Source organism: Pogonomyrmex barbatus, unplaced genomic scaffold, assembly GCF_055798465.1.
Source record: "Pogonomyrmex barbatus isolate J1 unplaced genomic scaffold, ASM5579846v1 scaffold2, whole genome shotgun sequence".
Lineage (NCBI taxonomy): Eukaryota > Metazoa > Arthropoda > Insecta > Hymenoptera > Formicidae > Pogonomyrmex > Pogonomyrmex barbatus.
The window spans coordinates 25,431,900-25,455,091 of NW_028297116.1; the positions used below are offsets into that span (position 1 = coordinate 25,431,900).

At 35.4% G+C, this 23,192-nt stretch overlaps 2 protein-coding genes and 1 long non-coding RNA gene across 6 annotated transcripts; 1 reads left to right on the plus strand and 2 right to left on the minus strand.

The window, feature by feature from the left end:
* Positions 1–21: 21 nt before the first annotated feature.
* LOC105426126 (methylglutaconyl-CoA hydratase, mitochondrial) lies at positions 22–2,774 on the minus strand. Its single transcript, XM_011637214.2, has 3 exons — positions 2,300–2,774; positions 1,317–2,110; positions 22–813 (listed from the first exon to the last, which is right to left on the minus strand). The coding sequence occupies exons 2-3, from the start codon at positions 2,063–2,065 to the stop codon at positions 654–656; spliced, it is 909 nt and encodes a 302-aa protein (XP_011635516.1). The 5' UTR covers positions 2,066–2,110; positions 2,300–2,774; the 3' UTR covers positions 22–653.
* Positions 2,775–4,284: 1,510 nt separating this feature from the next.
* Positions 4,285–18,352, minus strand: LOC105426125 (uncharacterized). 3 transcript variants are annotated; one of them, XM_011637212.3, is made up of 7 exons: positions 18,143–18,352; positions 16,041–16,354; positions 13,400–13,927; positions 7,623–7,900; positions 7,029–7,220; positions 6,584–6,874; positions 4,285–5,273 (listed from the first exon to the last, which is right to left on the minus strand). In XM_011637212.3, the coding sequence occupies exons 2-7, from the start codon at positions 16,348–16,350 to the stop codon at positions 5,133–5,135; spliced, it is 1,740 nt and encodes a 579-aa protein (XP_011635514.2). In that variant the 5' UTR covers positions 16,351–16,354; positions 18,143–18,352; the 3' UTR covers positions 4,285–5,132. The 3 variants fall into 3 exon arrangements, with proteins under 3 accessions (XP_011635514.2, XP_025073807.2, XP_011635515.2); XM_025218022.2 differs by lacking the exon at positions 18,143–18,352 and adding an exon at positions 17,795–18,075; XM_011637213.3 differs by lacking the exon at positions 18,143–18,352 and adding an exon at positions 16,856–16,991.
* Positions 16,255–17,918, plus strand: LOC148936840 (uncharacterized). Of its 2 annotated transcripts, XR_016139006.1 has the most exons (4): positions 16,255–16,536; positions 16,695–17,358; positions 17,443–17,522; positions 17,780–17,918. It is a non-coding gene; the product is annotated as an uncharacterized LOC148936840 (long non-coding RNA). The 2 variants fall into 2 exon arrangements; XR_016139005.1 differs by having other exon boundaries at positions 16,695–17,522.
* Positions 18,353–23,192: the final 4,840 nt, after the last annotated feature.

Genomic DNA, 23,192 nt, shown 5'->3' on the forward strand with positions numbered 1-23,192 from the left:
TAAATAAAAAGGTTATTGGCGTTGTGAGAATAGCAATTTATTTTTATATTTGAAACAAATTCTACAATCGTAAGTCTCATACATACATATACAGTCATACATGTGCTCTTGCATTTATACATACATATATATTAAAATTATGTTAAATTATAACAATATTAACGTAAAAAAAGAAAGAGAATATTACAATATTTATTGGAAGACGACAGACTACGACGTAAAATGTTTTTTTCCGTCGCTGACAAAGTATAAAAAGCACCTTTATCTCATTAGCATATGCAAATGGCAAATGTGCAAGGTTATTGGTATAATAGTTGTATTTTGTATGAAACTTTGAATATCGTACTGTTCTGAACTTCTTATTGTTCTAAGGTAATTTATGTCTTACAACATGTATATAATAAAATGATATATGTGTCTGTGTCTGTCTGCTCTGTGTGTGTGTGTGTGTGTGTGTGTGTGTGTGTGTGTGTGTGTGTGTGTGTGTGTGTGTGTGTGTGATTTTATTGTAAATATACATGTTGCGAAACAAATTACACACACACACACACACACACACACACAGTATATCTTGCGCGATGTAAAACGCATATAAAATATATCCGTTTCGTGATATGTGAATTAAGCGTTTGTTATGGCGATGCCATGAGTTTTTAAGCGCCTTGGTAGATAGGTACACGTTTCGCCGCGAAAGCGGTGAGTCCTTCGATTCTGTCCTTCGTGTCGATAAGTTTACTATAGCACTGCCCCTCGATCTCCAAACCATCTTCTAGAGATACTTCCGTTCCTTTAGATATAGCCACTTTTGCCAATCTGTACAATATATATAGCATAAGATTTAAAAAATGTTATAAATATTGTATTTTGTCAGTAAATGAAAATTGTAAGTAAAATAGATAATAGATGGAGAAATACTCGTTATTCATGCTTGATAAGCACAAGATAAGCCTCTGTGGTGTGATATATTATATAATACATGAGTGATGATGTCAACAATTCTGAGTAAGCACATCGTCACATTTAAATATCCGTTCTTACGAATAATAATAATGATAATGACGTGATTTGACATATAAGAAATTTTTTTTCTTTATTTCTCTTTTTGTCGATTTTTTACAAATTTTAGAAATTTTTCTTTTATATATAATTAATATCTTTACTTCTTTATCCTTATTTTATTTTTCTTCATTCCTCATATCTTTTTATAATAATTATATAATAATAATTTACATTACTTTTCATTATTTATATTTTTTAAACAAATTCTTACGAAATTATGTAACAAGATTTTTATTACTATGACATGAATGACTCACCTAACACCGATAGGACCGTTAGGCAAGATTTCTCTCGCGATTGAGAGGGCCATTTGGTAAGCGGCGTCACCGGCCTTGTTTTGCGGAACTACCTCGTTCACCAAACCGATCTGCATCGCCTGCTCGCCATCCAGAATCCGTGCAGTGTAGATCAGTTCCTTAGCCTTGGCTACTCCGATTATCCTTGGAAGTCTCTGAGTTCCGCCACCACCTGGAATTATGGCCAGTTTCGTTTCTACGAGGCCCATCTTTGCCTCGGAGGAGGCGACTCTGATATCGGTGGCCAACGCAAGCTCCAGTCCTCCGCCCACCGCTGCACCATCGATGGCCGAGATCACTGGCGTTGGCAGGGTCTCCACGTCGGTTATGAGACTTCTCAGAGAAGACACGAATCGCGGCACTTCGGAACTGTCCATTTTGAATCTCTCTCGTAAGTCTGCTCCGGCGCAGAATATCTTCGGAACCAAACTGCGAATTATCAGCACTCTCAGTTTGTTGTTCTCTCTGATGGAGGCCAGTGCTTCGTTCAACTGAGAGACCAAAGTCTTCCCGAAGGAGTTCCGAGCTGCAGACCTGTTCAATCCCAAGACAGCGATGCCATTGTCCTTCCCATCCAAATAGTTGATAATCACCTCTTTCGCCTCATCCTTAGGACTTGGCATCGCGCTCGTGGTCAATGTCCTTGCGGTACAAGCGCACAAATGATAAAGAGAGGTAGTGACTCTGACGCTTGTCATTAACGAAACCATTTTATAAGATGCTGTTCTGCTAAAATGTCTCCTCAAAACGAAAATCTGAAAGAAAGAAAAATTCTTTTTTTCCTTCGATAAGATATATGTATCTTATCGAATTTAAGTTATCTCCTTTTTAATCTTTCTCTCTGCATTCTGCATGAGTTATTAAACTATAAACGAGTTGCTTTACTATAGTATTATTACAGTAACAATATTTAAATGATATGATAATCTTCCAAGAAGACTTACTCGAACGCAAGCCGACCGGTTTCTCGCCGCAGCACGTAGACGCAAAAAAATTTACAACGTCGTTATCCTTGATCCTATTTCGGGATTACGAGACGAGATAGCAACGGAGCGACAGGAGCATTGCGTCAGGGACGCGCGGGCGTACGCGTACGCGTGCGTGAGCGCGGGACGTGTACACGGGAGATGCACGCACACGGCGAACACGTACGCCGTGCGAAATTTTTAGCGAGTCGCAGTGTTTTGATTTCCGCGGACGGATCGTGCCTCGTCTTAGCGCCACGACTCCTTGGACTTTACGAGCCTCGTCACGACGACATTGCAACGACGGCGGCGACGACGGAGTAGGGATGGATCGAGGAAAGCTCGAGCGAAACGCAACGCGTAAATCCTCCTATCGTTCGTACAGAACCGCGTCGAAGTCGCGGCCACGACTGTTTCAATGTTGCTCTTCGCGAACGAAAGCAACATTCGCACGTGTCAGTGCTGGGTCCACTGCGCGTGCGCGTTGACGCTCCCAAGCACGCTCCCCATAAAATTCATTTAATTCGAGTGAAAGAGAGTGTCACTTGAACCTCTCTAACAAGTTTCTCTTTCTCTCTTTTTTTTTGTTCTTTTTTGTTTCGCGTAAGAATGATTATGATTTACCGTCACGGTTATTTAGACAGCGTTTAGCGACCACAAGCACGATGCAGCGTACACATTCGCATTGCATCATCTACATATCATACACAAGTTTGTATGAATATTAACGCAACACACATTTAAGTAAAAATTATAACAAGATTTTTCAACAACTCGATTTATAGAAATAAAAAGAAAATTTTATATATATAAATTTGTGGTGTGTGTGTGTGTGTGTGTGTGTGTGTGTGTGTGTGTGTGTGTGTGTGGCGCGCGCGCGTGCGGCATGTAATAAAATATATATACACACTAGCTATAGCACACACACACACACACACACATATCACAAATTTATACATACAAATTTTTTTTTTATTTCTATAAATCAATTTTATAAATTGTATGTATATAGACTCCATGAATTAAAAACAATTTTTTTTTTGTTAAATCAATAAAATAAGAATTTTCAGCGAAGATCATCGCGATCAATAGTTTTTATGATATTCTTGTATGCATCTCAATGATGTTTACTCAAGAGTCCTTTAAGCGATCTTCACACTGTCGTTATTATTGTACATTGTAATTTGTCAGTACAATCAATGAACTAATTATGTAATGAGCCAAGCAAGGACCATAGAAAAACACAGGTAAATTGTACGTGCAATTGATTGGGAATCAAGCCACGGAGCACATCGCCGTAATACATTCCAGGGAAAACATTGTATGTAAATCTGTGTTTATTTCTGGCAGCGAGACGACACTATATATCGCGCTAACTTGCAGACGAGAATCTTATCGATATAAAGATTCCCTCTTTAAATCAAAATAATCAAAGTATGTTATTAAAGACAAGCTTTGATTAATTTAAAACGGAAAGCATATATATTTTTAACATTTAAACAAAGCCGAAGAAATGCAAAGATATTTTATAGCGCAATATCAATAAACGCAATAAACGCATTTTTCGTATAACAATATTTGTAATAATGTAACGGTGCAACCTCATTATAATGAGGACTGCTGAGATAAAATTTCCTTTCTAATGAAAGTTGAGAAATCTTCTCTCTGTGTATATCGTTACTTAAGTGTGCTTAATTTAAAGATTATTTAATTTTTATCGCGACATGTACACCAAACGCATATCTTATCTGAAATGATATATGATATACGAGTATATAGAGTGTTTCTTCTTTTACATAGTATTGCAATATTATGTTAAAACTATTTTTATATTTTTAGATGCATGTTATTTTAATTTTTTCGCATAAATTGCATGGTTGAAATCAAAATACAATGGAGATACGAAATTCTTTTTTTCGTAAAGTGAAAGGAGGAAAGGTTCGGGTGGTATAAAAATAAACACATTTTTCATGCATACATTCTGTACTCTAATATTCTGGCAACAGATTTCTTTTACATTAATCTAAATAAAATGATCTAACTCATATAATGGCTTGCATCTACATATTTCGACATATAACCACATTTCTAGAGTACATATATCAGACTTTCTGAAGGCAAATTACAAACTATATGACAAATAAATAAATAAATAATAAATAAAGTACAGCCGAAATTGATCCAACATAAAATTCATATTACATAGAACGTCCCTCTTTTGCCACATTTTTCCTGAATAAGGAATCGATCTTTCTTAGCGAAAATGTTGGAGAGAAATTGACATTGATTTTATTTTTAACAGTAAAGTAACAGCGAAATGTAAAATTAATTAATTAATTAAATGTAATATTGTCATTTATTTTCTAAACTGCAACTTACCGACTTTTTATTTTGACGAATTGATTTTATCGACTGTAAATTATCAAGGAAAAATCGACTCCGAATTGAACGAGCGACTATCCAAAAAAAAAAAACCAAAAAAAAACGCGCGGTGCACAAGTGGGACACTGTATATGCTTCGTTGCTTTCTCTCGCGATTGCTTTTGCTTATCTCGCAAGTGAAAGAAATCGATTTATTAATAAGAATCCAATTATAGTTAGTAGTTCCAGACCGCCGAAGTTACGGTGCAGCTTTCGCGACTCGATGACAGATGTATCACCCCGTTAAAACGATTGAGCGCGATGGCGATAGGCATCGCGGTTACATTCGGTCCTCAATGGAGGATTCATCGTGAATCGAATCCCTACTTTGATCGGCGATTACTGGCGGTTTCCAAGTTGGATCAAGTATGCGGCAGGAGTATGATGCAGCTTAAGGTGAAACTGGCGGCGGTCGTAGCATCGACCTGGTGGCCGAGGAAAGTTTTTGCGACACCAAATGCGCGATATGCGACGACCTCTTCCATACGAACTCCCGCGTTCTGTCGTGGTCGTCCTGGCTTTCCACTCGAACCTGATTTAAGAAAAAAAAAATATTCAGTTTTATGCGTGAATGCAAACAAGCATTAAGTAAGCAAACAGGATAACCGCTTGTTTCTTGCCGCTTTCGATCGTTTCGCGACGTTGACCTTCGCTTCAGGTTCTGAAGTTGAATTTTATGTCGAATTAAAATATCTCAGTTCCCTTAAGGATATATCACACAATTTTTATTATTTTTATATTTTATATTACAATGAAATAATTATGAAAGATTTACAGATGATTCTAAATTGCATTAAAAAATAATACAAAATAGTTTAGTGGTGGTTTAGAATCTGGATGAAAAACTATTTAAATAAATAAACAGAAGTGTAATCTAACAGAAATATAATTAAGAAATAATTTTAAAAAATCTCAATTTTTTCTATATAAATACTTTAATTCAAATACTTTAATTCAAGATTATTTGTGTAAAGTTTTACTGTGATGTAAAAATCAGTTGTTCTGTAAATAAAAATTTATTTTTATTTACCACCGTTTGTTTTGTTTATACTCTTAATAAAAATTTAATCTCCGCGTTGCAATGAAACTTTATGTAAATCATTTTGAATATTTCAAGTATTTGTACAAAAAAGTTGAAATTTGATTTTTGTCATTATTTCTTAACTACATTTTTATTAAAGCTTTTTTCTATTTTATATTTAAATAATTTTGATTCAGATTCTAAACCATCGCAAAAGTTTTTGTATTACTTTTAAACGCGATCTAGAATAATCTATAATTTTTCATTATAAATAAAAATAGGTGTAATACATCTTTAATCACAGCATTTTGATTTTGTTTAATATATTTACTGTGTCTCGTATAGACATGATATCGATATGTATTAAATTAATACATGTGTGTGTGTGTGTGTGTATGTGTGTGTATTATTAGGATATGTACTAATAATACACTTTGAAAAAAATAAGGATACATATCCTTGGAAAAAAATTTGAATTTCTGAGAAATATATTTTCGTTTTCTTTTATAATTGCTACATAAAATGAAAAATTCCTCCTTAATATATCGTAAAAATCTATTTTCACATTTGCGTGAGTTGTTTATATTATTTCATCATAGTTCGGAATATCTATTCCGCAAAAATTTTAAATGTCGCTATATCAGTAATAAAATAAAGGAATGTCAAAGGAAAATTTCATACGGTCGATACACGCACGGTACGGTACGGTACGGTACGACATATCGCACATCTGTCTATCTATTTATTGACTAGCATTCCAGTTCAGTAATATTCGCGCGTTTCTATAACTGTTTCCTTCCCCCCCCCCTCTCTCGATGTACCTGTTTAGGTTGCAAAACGCGAATAGAATGTAGCGTCGCCGCACCGCCGTGCAGCACACGCAGACTCAGCTTGCCAAACATCTCGGCCGTGGTGGCGGTCGCGCTTCTCAGCTCCTTCTTCGCAGCACGACCGAACTCCTTTTCAACCTTCAGCACTAGCGGTCCCAGACTGAACTTGGTCTTGATCGTCGTGTGATCGCTCATCATGTTCACCGACACGTCGCCTGTCCTCTGCAAAGATGCCAGTCCGTACAGGGTGGCTCTCGCTTTTGGTTTGCTTTTAGACTTGGTCTGAAAATCAAAGTAAAAAATTCACACTCGTTTTCGTCCATATTGAACATTTATATAATTTATATAATTTTCCAAAAGATTTAGATAATGAAACCAAATTTAGATAATGAAAAAGATCTAACGTGTTCGCGAGTACTTATCAAATTCTAATTACTTTGTTCTTGTTGCTGCTTTGAGCCTTCGTCCTATTCTTCGTTCGCTTGCGGTTTTTGCTGGAGTTCTTGTTGTTAGACGCACGTCTGTTATTGGATCTCATACTGATTTCTATGCGAGATTCCGGTGAGATTAGCTCTTTTTCCGTCACGTCCGTTTGCGTTATGATTGACTCAGTAGTCTGTGTGATTTTCTGCAAACACGAATCGTATATATTTACTGAATATACGCATTTTGATGTATAAGACTTCAATGTCTCGAGCTTGACAAGTTTATTGACGAAGATGTGACTGATTCTTTAATAAACTTGGAGTCAATTTTTACTTTAAAAAAAATTCCGAAGAGTTTTATAGTCTGTTGCAATCTTTTAATGTTCTTTTAATAAACAATAAAATTTTGTTGTTTACGCTTCACGAATCTAATAAGAAATTTTCCATCTTTAAAAAACTATTAATATTTTAATATTTATCATTAAAATTCGGCATTATAAAGTTACTTTTCTCCCTCTCTCTCTCTCTCTCTCTCTCTCTGTCTTAGTCTTTCTGCAATAATATAAATTATTTGAGTAATCGGAAAAATATAACTTGAATCATACCTCGACGTCGTTTTCATTTTCGGTTCTTTCGGTAACAACAGACGCATCGATCGGTCTTGATGCACTCTTCTTGGTGCCATTTTTGTTGCCCTTCTTTTTGCTTTTGTTCTTATTCTTGCTCGCCTTGGCTGAATTCGGATTCGTCAGTTTTACAGTCACTGGCTCATAATTGGCTCGTAGAATGTTATTGATTTTGCCGAGAATATTATCGACAAAACGATTGTACTTCGCCACGTAAATTGCCGGCACGTGACCGCTCGGTTCGGAATCCACGCCACCTAAACCGTTGATAGAAATTGCATCAGTCTTGATTTCTACTTTCCCGGATATCCCTCGCAAAAGTTCAAACGGAAACATCTTTAATCGGCATTCACGTTCTGAAATTATTCAGCTGAAATCAAGCTGCGACATTTTACCACGAAATATTCGATTTTTCATCACAAACGGTATTATGAATTAAAATGATTAATTATTTCAAATTCTGTCTTCAAGTTAACTTCTAGTTATTGTAATCAGATGATTATAAGAGATTATTATATATATGTGAATGTGTTTTAAATTTTAGAAATATATTCATATTAATTCTCTATAATTCTATAAATTCTATGCTACCGCCACCGCTACCAATTCCCCCAAGCATTATCGCTTGGCAATCTCTATTTTTCCAAAAAAATCATCAGCTTAAGTGAGTTTCCAAACTCACGAAAATCGCCCATTATCGACTCAGAAATTATGAAATCTACAAAAATTCTACTGTCATGATAGAATGAAGAAAACGAGAAAACGAGTGTTTGGGAATTCTGCCTCAATTGCGGCCTTGAAATCACTTTTCGCGAGGTCATTTCGTCTCGTCCGGGTCATCGACCAGGGTGGGACCAAGCCCAACGCTATCTTCCGCAGCTCGGCGCACTGTCTCTGAGTTTTAATGAGGGGAAATGCATCTCCCTCCTCCATCGATTACTTTGGAAGGAAGTCGGCGGAGCCGATCGTGGAGGAGCCTACTTAAAGCGACGACAATGTTAACGGTATATCGGAATCCTTCGACGCGGCCAAACTGGTCCCCGATCTGGGTCGTGACCTCCTTCCCGACTACATAACTCACCTACAGACCCATCTAGCCGCACAGGCCCATCCACTTTGTGCCACTGCTGCCTACCTAAAAACTCTCCCTCGGTCGTTGCACTTCTCGCAGCATGTAAGCACGACTTTCTTTCAAACGTCTTACGTGCCACGCCGCGATGAAAATTTCATTCCACAGACAATATCAAGGCCGTCTACTTCTGTCTACTTCTGGCGCAGGCGGAGGTATTCAATGCCGAGATCTCGGTTGAAGCCTCTTGCGAGCCTCTCGATAACGCGCGCATGACAATAATCACTCTGTATTCTCAAGAATTTTTAGTGTGTTCTAAAGGAATTCTTTACACGATGCGACTGACGTAAAATAATCTGAGAAATATTTTACGGTTTTAAAACAAAAATGACAATAGAACCTTTGCATGTCTAATCAAAGTTTTATCTTTGTAGATTAAGCTTTAACTAAAGATTTGACAGAACCAAATAATGAAATTTACTGTCTCGTATGAAACAATAATGATTTTTATTCAAATTGTTATATTATTATATTTCAAATTATATTTTATTCTTTAGAATAAACTCTATAGTGGAATATAAATTACATATTTAATATTACATACAGAGATCTTTTAAAAATATAATTATTATATTATATTCATCATTTTGTTATGTATCTATTGAATAAAAGTGAAGAATGTTTCTGGATTACAATTTCATCATGTTTATGTGATTTTTATCTTTAGATCTTTAACTTCTCGTTTTTTTTTCTGTTGCATAATACCACAAATCAATGTGAGAATACATACATTTAAACAAATGTTTTCAAAATATATTCACAATAATGAGATATATTTACTCAAATGATAAGATAATATTTTATCCGTTGCAGTCAAATATTCAGAAGAAGATTACTCGATATATCATATTAATTTTCTTTAAGATATGTGTGTGTGTGTGTGTATGTGTGCGAATAAATTTTTATCTTTAATCATCTCGAAACGAAACAGGTTAGACTGACCCACACGTATAATGTAAAAATCAAGAGCAACCGTGTACTAAATCAATGGCTTAGGCGTGCTATGTGACGGACACTGAAGGACATCGGCTTCGTAACTTCTGTGGGTCAGGGTCACAGTCGGAGGAGGCTCTTCCGGTACATCGCTTACGCGTTCTCTGGGTCGGTGGCCTCGTTTTTTTTCGACCGGCTGCTCCCGGTGAAAGCCAGGAAAAAATTTCAACGCGGTCACACCTTTGTTGGATTTAATCCGACACTCATGTAGAAAGTTAATTGGATGTGGCGCGTGACGGTTAATTAAGAAACTCCGTTCATAAACTGATAGCGGTGATTCGTTCGATCAGCATCGAAGTTGAATCCTCGGCGATTTTGTTCTTGCCACCTTTTTGTCCTAAATTTTGCCCATGAATCAATGACTGAACACGCGAAAATGTTTGATGTTTGTGATTAATGATGGTAATAATCACAGATGCAATAGAAATCTCCAAACAATATCTAAACATATATAAATCTAAAACGTATTTAAATTATATATCGCATATTAAGAGAGATAAAAAAATTAAAATACCTTTACTAAGAGTACACTAGTAATAGAATAAATTACATAAAGCAAACTATTTAGGTAGAATCTAAAAATAGACCAAACTACAAATTTATATATGTACGAATAATAAAAAGAAGATCTATGATAGCGTTCTAATAAAAAAAGAGATTTATAAAATGTGCCACCAAATCTTTCCTTTTCATTTGGTTAACTACTTCTCTTATCAACTATTAGTTAGTTATTAATTACTAATTTACTGTCTACTTGGAGGATCAAGGGTATAGAAAATAAAGGAACGTGGATGGGGGCAAACGGAAGGATATATCGTGTTACTGTCCAGGTACACGTTGTTGCAGTCGATCGTCCAGAATCGTCCACCAAACACGCGATTATCTACTGGCAACTAGGAAATATATCTGAAGCGACAGTATGGGCGGTCTACAATCTCGTGAGAAACGAGAAAAAAAAGCAAGTAGGGCTGAAGCTAATGTAAGAAGTCAGGAAAAGTGAAATGCGTCGCTACTTGTCGAATGCATTCAAATGACCAGGCGGGTTACTACACGTCACATCACGAGAAGACGGAAAACACACCCTTTTCTCAGCTCAGATGATTAAGATCTGGTAATTTCATCGAGAAAATATAAATTCCGATGCCGACGAAAGCAAACGTCTCTACATTTTCATTCCGCGACGTTTGTTTAATTCTTCTCGGAATCGAAATTATTCCAATTTTCAGCTTTGAGTCGAAAGAGATTCGCCGCCTTTTGAAATTTGCCAAGGAAGGAAAGAAAACAGAGAGAAGTTATTCTCCTGAATCACGCGTATCGCGAGTGTATCTGGACACAAACACATATGACTGATTTAATGCGACTGGACGATGGTCAATGAAATAAATAGGCGGTACACATAATTTTGTAAAAATAATAAATTATCTGTATTTTGCAATCCAGAACGGACAATGTCTCTGTACAAGTCTTGATATAAGAATAAAGAAACGTCTCAATTCGCGCGAGGCAATCGACATCGTCATCGGCCGTGTTTAATCTGACAGGTGGTAGGCAACTTTAATGAAGAGAAATGCGATATAAAATATAAGACTATTTATAAAGTTATTTAATAAAATATTATAATAATTATAATATATTATAATATATTATAAAATATTAAAATAATGTTTAGAATTAAATATATGTATTTACACTACAAAAAGTGATAAATTATCGACGAATGATTTAAGTCACCTGCCAGATTAAATGTCTTATTGTTAATTCGAACAGAACAAAAACAGAACAAGATCCATTTCTCATTCTGTTTTTCGACGTGGACGATTTCGATGTCTCTTGATTCTTGTAGGCGAGACTAAATTGTGTCTGTAGATTTTGGTCTCTCTTTCTCTTTCATGCACGCGCACTCCTCTTCCGTTTTCTTCCTTTCTATCTTTTTCTCTCTTTCTTTCTCTGCCCTCCCCTCTCTCTCTCTCTCTCTCTCTCTCTCTCTCTCTCTCTCTCTCTCTCTCTCTCTCTCTCTCTCTCTCTCTCTCTCTCTCTCTCTCTCTCTCTCTCTCTCTCTCTCTCTCTCTCTCTCTCTCTCTCTCTCTCTCTCTCTCTCTCTCTCTCTCTCTCTCTCTCTCTCTCTCTCCCCCTCTCTCTCTCTCTCCACCCCCCCTCTCTCTCTCTCTCTCTCTCTTTCTCTCTTATTCTCTCTTTCCTTTTTTATCACTCGATAACACTAACTAACAGCAAGATTAATTGAAAAAAGGAAAGATACGTAACGTGAGGTCAAAGCATTTCAATGCTACTCCAAACAGTACAAGACTCCGAATGTATCAAAGGAATGGAATACGCTTGATTCGTGTTGGGAAACGTGTGCTCTAGAGGCTCTAATTGTTTCTACGCTTTTTACATTTTTACAGAGCTTTGTGATGGAAATAGTACAAGCCGCACTAGAAGAATTCGAAAGATGGGATAGAAAAAAAACCAAAGGGCTATAAAGAGACCGGACGCGTCAATTCGTAGTACAACGCGACATGTAATGTGAACTTTAAATAAAGATATTGTCATTAATAAATACAATAAATAACTAACTCTAGAGACAATTTAGAATGAAATGATGTACGCGAAAGTAGTAGAGAATTTTAATTCTGTTCGCGCGAAAGTTTGTTAACGCGGACTGTCCGTCATTAAATAATTTTTTGAAAGAAAAGCTTAATCCAATTGCCCGATCGAGAAACTGCCAGAAACGCGAATTATATAAAAAAAAATTCATGGCGAGATTTTAACATCCTCCTTCTTGTTTACGTTAAAAGAAAATATATAAATATATAAAATATATATAAATTAAAATACATAAAAATTATAAATATATAAATTATACACAATACATAAATCGAATAAATTTATTTACTTTAATAAAAATGAAAATAAAAATTTGCTTAATGATAAAAAATTTGTTAAATTTCTAATATAAACGATAATTTTTTCAACATTTCAAATCTATTTAATAAATTAAGAATAATATAAATATGCAAAATGTAACTGAACGAATGATAAAAATATATTTTTAATTTTAAAAAAACGACATAAAAATGGCAAGATCAGTGTTACAATACAATATAATATTTTTTTATGTTTTTATAAATTATAAGCTTTATTTCATTTATAATTTTTTCCTAAAAATTATAAATAAAATACTACATTTAAAGAAAGAAAAGATTAAAAACACAACTTTCAAAGAGAGGTGTAAAACGAAACGGATAAATTCCGCTCTACGAGCAAGAATCACGATCGGACATAGCCACGGCTAAATAATCGATCTCATGACTTGAAAATGCTCAACGAAATTAATTGGCAGACATCGATATGCGACGCCTTGCCATGCAAGAGTGCAAATGAAAACTCGGCGATGAAAAAGAAAAGCGCGCGAGGTCGAAGGATCACTTGCCATTTGGTTCTCAACTGGTTTAAACGTTCTTCGACGCAGAAGCGAAAGAAGAAGATGATGATGATGATGATGATGAAGAAGAAGAAGAAGAAGAAGAAGAAGAAGAAGTGGGAGAAGAAGAAGAGACCAATCGCGTGAGCGACTTGCGCGACTTGCGGGTGTGCTTGACGCTATGTTTCTTGGCCTTCTTGCCCTTAAACTCACGTGCGTGCCTAGCGTCGGCGATATCGGTGATATCATCCACTTCGTCGTCATCATCGTCGTCGTCATCATCGTCGTCATCGTCATCGTCGTCGTCGTCATCGTCTTCCGTGATATCCAGGTCAACATCGTCATCATCATCGTCGTCATCATCGTCGTCCTCGTCGCTAGTCGGAGTTGCCGCCGCGACGGCGCCGGGCGACGCCGCCCCAATGGCCTGGACTGATACCGGATTCGAGATGGACTCGGCACCTTCGAGCGTCGACTCGTGCAGATTGGATGCACCCTGAGCCTCGGCGTCAGCCGTCTCTTCGTCCTCGTAGCTGCCGGCATCGTCCTCGGAGCCAGTCTCGCTCGATGCCGCATCTTCCGCGACATCCTCGGCGGCTGCCTGATTCAGATCAGCCGCCACGGCGAGCGGCACCTGCGGCTGATTGACGGGGGTTGGTGCAAGTGTTGCAGCGGGTGCAACGGGTGCAACCGGCGAAGCGGAAGCTTCGTCCTCGTCATCGTCATCGTCATCGTCTTCTCCTGCAAATTGACAGTGGCACATTGACAGATGGACAATATTTTTTTACAGAGTGGTATTTATAGTCGGTTCTTATATTTAAGATTGTCTTAAGATTACATTTCAACCAATAAGATAGCCGTATAAGCTTACCTAAAACGATCCTAGATATAAGAACGGACTATAAATATATGACATTGGAATTATTTATTCAGAGAACATTTTGATCGCTAAATGGTTGCGGCGAAATTCTATTTCTCGTAAATAAAAGCCATACAGGATAAACTAAAAGACGCAATATTGTGAGATTATCTCAATCATTTTTAATGAAATGGTTTTTTGAACGTGAGTTCAACATGGATTCCACTTAAATGAAGTCTTTTCAACTCCAAAATGAAAGCAAATTTTGATAATACAGTTATTAATTAAACTGCCAAAGAAATAATATGACTTATGAGTATATGACATTGGAATCATTTACTCAGAAAACATTTCGATATGAGACGTCTTAAAGATCTTCTAAAAATTTTAAGATGTGTTTTAGTCATCTTACAAGTGTCTAATAAATGACTATAAAACGTCAAAAATAAAAAAATAAGACGTCTAAAAAATGTCTCAATGACATAAAAAAACGGGACATAAGACGTTTAAAAGACATTTTTCTGATAATTTAAAAAGACATTTTAAAATTGTTAGGACGTCTTTAACTTAAACATCTCATAGACGTCAGAATGTTCTCTTATTATTAGACCGAGCGCAATGACCGAGAGAAATGATGAATTATGTAATTGAAGCAAAACCGTATTTGTAATATTATTTGTAAATTAATTAGAAAATTAGACGGAACTGATTGATACTTGTCTAGTTACTTAAGAAGTATCTAAATTTTAGTTGTAGATTACATCGTTGAGATTATTATCTTAATGGCTGAAAAATGCGATGTGAACTCAGAAAGAAATTTATAATGTTACTAAAACGTTGAAAATTATTCGCGATGGTACAAAACGCATTAGATTATAACCTTATTATTATCTCTCGCAAATTCACGCATTTGTGATTTTAATGCGCTCTGCATAAGAAACGGTCGGGGTGATCGAGAGAAGTCGGATTATCTTTTGGTATTCAGGTCAATGTGAAGAAGTAGCGCGTAGAAATTTTTTTTCCGAACCAAGATCGCTGTCGATTTATGTTAATTTGGACGAGTCAAAGTACTCTGTACCGTTATAACGTACGAGCATATGTGAGTGAGAAAGAGAGGTTCTCAAGCAACATACGAAGCTTCGCGTTTACATAACGGTGTGTGTCAGTTTGCAAGATTTTCTATTGTCTGCGATGTTCAATGAAAAAGAAAACAGATGCAACGTCAACGATCGAAGAAAAAGAAGAATCGATTCATTGTTCAATTCTCTCAAACAGAAACAAGTTACGGTTTATGTGTAATTCATTATTTAATAAAAAACAATCAAGTCGAGCTATTTGATTCTTCTTTCTAAAAAAAAGGTATGACATCGATTATTTGCATTTCTCGAATTTTATTATTGTCGCTTTTCCGCAATGCCGATTGATTCTCTCACCGCGCTAACTTCGTCAATAGCTGTCATTATATTGATCTCACAAAGGATCCTTTTGACAATTATCAAGTATCAAGAAGTTAAAGATATTATAGTGTAACAGTAGTATAATAGTATTATATTAATTTTTGCTCTTGTGTTGAAAAAGATAAATAGCGCGCGCGTTTGTAATGTCTAGTAAAAATAGATTAAAAAATAGATGACTTTATATTTTTTTTAAAAGAAATTTAACAAGTTCAAAATTTTGTTATCTGTTTTTTACAACATACAAGAGTCTTAATGGCTTGTTTGACAAAGCTGTTATTTAAATATCAAGTTTATATAACGGTATCACTATTAATATACGTATCAATTACCTGCACAAGAAATATTATCAAATCGAGAGGATTTATATGTCGAATCTAATTTTCTATTTTAAATTCATATTTCGTTCCAAGCTTATCTTCTTCATGTTTTATATTTTTCTAATCAAGCAATCATCTTCTTTATTTCCTTTTTTAAAACTTATTTGTTTATAAAAATATTATATAATGGATAAAGAAAACGAATGTGAGCGATTCCTCACCTCCAAGTATGTCTTCAATGAAACGCTCCAAGTAATCACCATCATCCTCGTCGTCGTCATCGTCGTCATCATCATCGTCGTCGTCGTCGTCGTCGTCGTCATCGTCAGTGATATCTAAATCGACATCATCGTCATCGTCATCATCGTCGTCGTCGTCATCGCTGGTGGTGGCTGGCGCTGCAGGCGATTGCCTGCCGGTCGCGATGACATTCTGAGTCGACACCTTACTATCAGCGATCTTGGGCACCGGTGAGGCAAGTGCCCCTATCGCCAGACAGGACAGCAACGTCAGCACTGCCGCTAATCTCATGGCTCTGCAAAAGGAAGTAGACATACGGAGGAAATAGAGTTGCTGGAGTTACTCTAATTTAGACAAGCGAGTGTATAGATATATAATCTCCTTGAAAACGCTTGAAATTGAAGATAACGCAAAATGAGGATTACACGAAGCGCTTTCGTGCACGTGAAGCTTAAAATTCAAACTGAATATTCATTTGTAATCATATTTTCACTTCACGACATACGTCACTTCTTTTCATTAGTTTTTAAATATCAGTTAGCGATTTTTTTCTTAAGATATTTATTGTAACTTTTTTACTTATTTATTAAATAAATGCAAAAAGTGCAATCGACATGAGACACTCTATTGTCCAGGTTTTCTATTATCCGGATCATATCACTGGCAAAATGACAGAAGACCATCGACGATGACGGCTCGTTCGCATTATCCGTTACATAGAAACGTTATTCATGTTACGGAATACGATAAATATGGTAACCTGGGCTATATACAAGTTAACCGTAAGGAATCGTGCCTTTTTCTGTCTGTTGAAGAGACACTTTTCGTGCCATGATCGGCGATCAACCGTGCGATCGCGAAGTTCAGACAGTTCCCATATAATGTCCCATAGCATTCCCAAGCGTATGCTTTCAACTTTCGGAGCACGAACGGAGCGAAACTGTCGCGGGACGAGACTTATGAGCCGCGTTGCAAATAAGCCGGATGTTTCAATTGGTAGAGAATTGTTGCGGGTAGAATAATAATATGTATATGATAGTCGACAATGTCTTTACACAGATGTCTTACACGTCTTTCCAGTCACTTCACGGTCGAATCTGTAGGGAAGGTTAGGGAAAAATTGTGGACTAGAATAAATCGAGCAATATAAGCAAACAATGTGACACTATGATAAAGGATAATATTTACGAATATAAAAATAAATTCTTCTTCGATCTACTTAATTAATGGATCTATTCTATGGACTAATTCTCCTTACGGAAAATTAATATAAAAGATTTATCGTGACGTTATTCTCTCGTGAGAGAATCTTTTTCATCAATTCTCTTTTCTTTCTCTGATCCTGATATTCTTATGAACGAAATTACAATTACTTCTTTACAGAAATTGAAAAATTGAGTTGCGAAAATTCAACTAAAATTCTAAAAAATATTACATAAGAGGATGATCGAAGGAACTAGAAAGTAAGTAAATTTTTTTGATATAATACTTACTAAGAAATAATAAATGAATATAAAACGAATAAGAAAGTTGATTATAAACTCATGATTAATAAAAATTGTTTATATCTTTTCTATCATCTTTTGCTCGAAAAAAATATATAAGCAACTTTTTCGTTAAAAAGAGTAATTTTTCTATCATCCTTTGCTGAAAAAGATAAAAACATGGAACAATTCAAATTGCCTCACATTAGCTTTGTATAAATTCCGTGATCTGACAGCAACAGCGTGCATACCCGGAAGTAAATCCGCAAAGAGTTGAAATCAGAAGGAAACTCGAGACCAAATTCACAAGAAATTCTCCAGACGCGAGTACATCACACGAAGAAGTGCTGGCTACCACTGTATCAGCGTTGCACACAGTATCACTCAGCTCTTAAAAAAATCGTCCCTTCTCGACCTTAGTTCGATCGGTCGACGGGGAAACGGGAATGAAAGATCGGTACTGACGCGGAGTCGGTCAAGGTCGTTCGTAGGCCGGTCCGACCGGAAGTCGTTCCCGTCCGGCTCGACGATTCCCGACGGAGAGACAGTAGGCACTTTGTTCTCCACTTTATATCCGGCTTATATCCTTGAAGACTCACCTCTCTTGCTTTCTCTACTCTCCTTTTCTACTCGTCTTTTCGAGTCTTTTCGAAGGGTTGACGATCGACAATCGACGATGACACGCGTATACGTCCCGGTTCTTCCACCGATCGATCCACCGAGCGGCCCGGTGAGAGTGTTAAAACAGACGAGGCGGTCGCGATGCGACCCTTTTATACCGACCCGCACCTCCACCTCCTTTCATACTCCTTCGTCGTCCTCCTTCTCGTCGTCGTCGTGCTCTTCCTGCGTTTGTTCGTGCCATACCTACCTACCTATCTATTTACCCATCTCCTGTTCTCCACGTGGCCCGACCAAGCGTTTTCTCCCTTTCTGAGACGTGCGTGAGCGCATTGTACACACGGGCATTTAACACCCCTCAAGATTATCAACAGACTTCCGTGATCGTTTCCGTGATCCAGCTACGGAGGAAAAGAGAGAAAAAGAGAGAGAGAGCTTATTTAAATTTTCTTCCAACATGTGTTTCTCACCGATTCCCACTTTCCTTTGACTATTCATTCTTTGTATCTGATAACTACATTTCTTTCGTCATAAATCGAGCTTTAGTCTATATGTTTTCAAATAAACTAAATAATTATTTTGATATTATAAAATAAATAATTATTTTGATATAAAAAATTTGATAATTGTATAAATATTACGGTAAATTGCACTAGTTGTATTATTTTAGCGAAATAAAAGGACTTTAATGTCTCGATATTTCAAAACTTTCTTGCCATCTTGAAGAATTTTGCCATCTTTAGATTTATTAACTTTCCTTCAATATTTAAGATCATCTGACTGAACATTATATTCAAAGTGAAATTCTGTGATAAGCTTATAAAACGCACTGTATGAAGATCCATTGAGTGCTACATCGTGAAACAGATCTGAGACAGATCAAGCACGCATTAGAAGATTATTGTCACTCTCGCTCCTTCTGGCGAAATGTTTTAATACTTAGTCCGATGACGCTGCTTCTTTGATGTGCTACTTTCGTGATAAATAATACATTACCCGGATCGACACTGGCTCGTTCGATCTTGAGGTGGCTAATTAGCGGCAGTTGGTTTATATGTGGATGATTGGCGCCATTTAATGCAAACGATCGCAGATATAAAACGATTACACTGATTAATGGAACACTGATTAATCGCACTTTGTGCGTCGTATTTATCGAGAGGACTTTCTTGACAATGATTCGAATAGACATTCAATGCCAACTTGTTAACAATCGACGAGGACGAATACTATGGCGACCAGTCACGAAAATAAAATGGACGATTAACTAAACGGATGTCATTATGTATATCCCGATCCATGATAATCGTAAATCTTAGTTTTTAACTTTGAGCTAAGCAATCTCGTCAAGTATTTCTCGTGCTTTTTGCCAGAAACTAGTTATTGTTAATTTAGAGCAAAAAATTTAAATTTACAATTATTATCAGGACTAAAAGTGTCGAAATGTATCTTCTTTAAAAAAATAACAGCGATATTTGTAAAGTATAAAGTTGCAATCTTAAATACTGTTATTTTTTTCTTTGTAATTAAACTTTATGACTCTTCTATACCATGATTTATTAATTGAACGCACTGATAAAGATTTAGTTAAGACAAAATGTTTGTAATCAAAAAAATTTTAATATATTATAATTTTTTTCATTTTTTTAAACATCATTGTCTATACTCATTTTAGATCTTTTTTCACTTCATATATTTTTATAAAATATATTAATTGTAAGTAAGTTAATTAGTTATAACAATATTAGTTATGACAGCTTTTATATAGACAGATTTTAGATTCAGATCTACAATTACTTATTTTGTTTTCGATTTCGCTTAACCTTCTCCTTTTTTTTATATTCTCCATAGTTTATTTATATATACTTTTTCTTGACATTTCTGATAAAGATAATAGATTTTGCAATCAATAAAACAAATTTTGGATAAATTGATAAATTTGTTCGGCGATATGGAATAGAAAGGGAGAGTACGGGCTTGTAAAGTCTTCTCTTTTCTGATTCGTTTCACTTGAAGCCTTAAAAAACTGCGCACTTATATAATTTATATTTATACAATCTGAATAATTATGTCTAAACTTTTAAATATTTTCAATATTAATACAATTTTTTTAAATAAAAAAGAAATATGTATAAAGAAAAAATTAATTATTGTTATCCGATATATAAATTGCATTTAGATTATTTTTAAATTATTTATTCTAACATTACATTAGAAATATTTAAAATTATAACTAAACAAATTTGTTAATCAAATTATTAAGAAAAAAATGAAAAAATATTATCTAAATCTAATAAAATAATTCTAATAAAATCAGGTCCGACTTTTTGTATCTTCCATTGCATTATATTTGCTGCAAAAAATTCTCATTTAGTGGTTTTCAATTTTCTTTAACAAATTCGACAGGTAAATCTTGATTATAGAAATAACGCTCGATCGATCTTCAGCGCTGTATTTCTCGTGTACGGACAATAATCAATGTCTTCAACCGGTCTAATGACAACCCGATGGGACGATTGGTCCTGACTAGCGTTACGGATTGTAAAACAAGAATTGAAGAAATGAAACGTTCGCCTCGAGAACGAGGAGCGAAAGCAACGCGCTCGATCGTCTAACTGTAAATACTAGGCAACTTCTTCCTGTGGATGGCATAGTAGTAGCTACTGATGGATCGATCATACACTGCCAGCATCCGTTTTGTCTAACGCCCCAAGCGACGACGCTGAATTTTTATGCGACACATTCCCGTTTGTGGAACGCCGGACGATTTCACGCTTGGAGATTACTCCCGATGATCTTTGTAGATCCGACACACACGATCTTTCCAATGTGCTCTTCGCGTTATATTTAGTCCGCCAATTGAAAAAAATTCCGACAATTCAGCAAACAAATGTTCAAAAAGAGAAGAAGAGATTAAAGAAAAAGAAGAAAGAGAAGAAGTAGAAGAATCCAAGGTTTACATAAACTCATCACGTCATCGAAATTAAATATATATGTTATCATTATCAAGTCTTGTTACAAAGATATAAATCTTTTTTCTATCTTTTTTTTTCTATCTTTTTTTTATTAACAATAAATGAGAGAGATTGTTAAAATATTTATTTCTCATGTTCTCGATTTGCGTTAAAAATTCTGATTATCATCTGTCGAAAAAAATGTTTATTAAGATATATAAAAAACCTTACTCCTTTGTTTCATTCAATTGTTATCGTTGATATCAAACAATGTTCCCGTTCTATTGTCGTTCAATGAGAATTCATAAAACGATAATAGAATGCGATTGCACCCAGATGATACGTATACGAAAATACGTTCGCGACGAACAATAAGACGAACAATAATAGAGTCCGATTAACTCACAATCAGATTAATTGTGATAATATCATACGTTGATTAGTTGCAATCGTAGATCAATTTCGAGATTCTATCTTATTCTATCTTAATACGTAACTAACACTGTAATTGTCCCAATTTTTTTACGTTTTAAAACTATTTATCTCTGATACATAAGACTTTCTCCAAAATAACCGCAATGCAATATATTTTTATTATTATTATATGTGAAAAAAATATTACGAAAAAAATATTTTTATTATATATATGTTTCATTATTAAATTTAAATATTTTATTTCGATATTTGTACAACCGAAAATTAAAGCTAGATATTTTTTTGATATTGATATTTTCTTGGTAAAATTTTGGTAAAATTAACAAATATAATAATTCAATAGAAAAATCTATCATTTTTTATCATTGTAAATTAATATCGAAAAAAAGAATGATTTTATTAATTTAAACTAATTTAAAGACGATTTTAATATTAACGATTTTAAAAATATTCGAAACTTAAGAAACCAGACATTACAAACGCGCGCTGCGCGCGCGCTATTTATCTTTTTCAACACAAGAGCAAAAATTAATATAATACTATTATACTACTGTTACGCTATAATACTTTTAACTTCTTGATACAAAATTGTCAAAATGATCCTCACTGTGAAATCAATACAATGACAGCTATTCACGAAGTTTGCGCAGCGAGAGAATCAATCAACATCGCGGAAAAGCGTGAACAATAATTTTCGAGAAAATTTCGAGATGCGAGTATCGATGTCTTTTTTTAGAAAGGATTAGAAAGAAAAATCAATTGTATGAGATCTAGATTCTCTCTTTCTTTATTATATACAAAATATTATTTAACAAAATTTTCTCATATATTGTGAAATTTTTCGCCAAAGCGAAAGCGCATCTGAATCATATCGTTCTGGAATCTGACGCTGAGAGATATTTTCCAGATAGTAGTGGGCGCGCGAACAACAGCTTAAGATCCGGTGCGAATTACTCGTTCGCGTGGATCATCGAGCTCTTGGGCTCACCGACTCTCCATTCTGGCTGGAATATGGGATTTGGTGTCACAACGAGGCAGAGAAGTAGTCCGCGGCTATGTGAATTAGTAATCAGGATGTGTGTCTCGCGCGAGTGGCGAACGTATTTTCGTATACGCCCGCAAGAAGGGGCGGAGAACGGGGAAGTGAAACAAGTGAGGAATTGAGAGAAAGAAGAGGGAGAAAGAAAAAAAAAAGAAAAAGAACAAGAAAGAGAGGGGAAAGGATACTACAGTCAAAGAAGAACAAGTGACGGTAGGATCTGCGCGCATTCTTCGCGGTATCATCGTACTGCGAGAATGTCAGTGTTGATTATTCATCGATTCGTGCGCGAAGACTACGAACGCATCGGGAAAAATCGTGTACTCGAATCGTTGTCCTCAAATTCCTCAATTGGAAAAATTGGCGAACGAATAGATACTAATCGATTTCTGCATCTGGCCCGATTATGCAACGTAATGCCAATTGTTATACAACATACGCGAACTATTTACTATATATATATATATATATATATATATATATAAAGCTATAAACAATTTCGGAGGAAAATTTTCCCCGAAATAGACTAAATAAAATGTTTTTTTTCGTTCGTTTAAATACATATATAATTTAAAAAATTATCTCCATATAATTATCTCA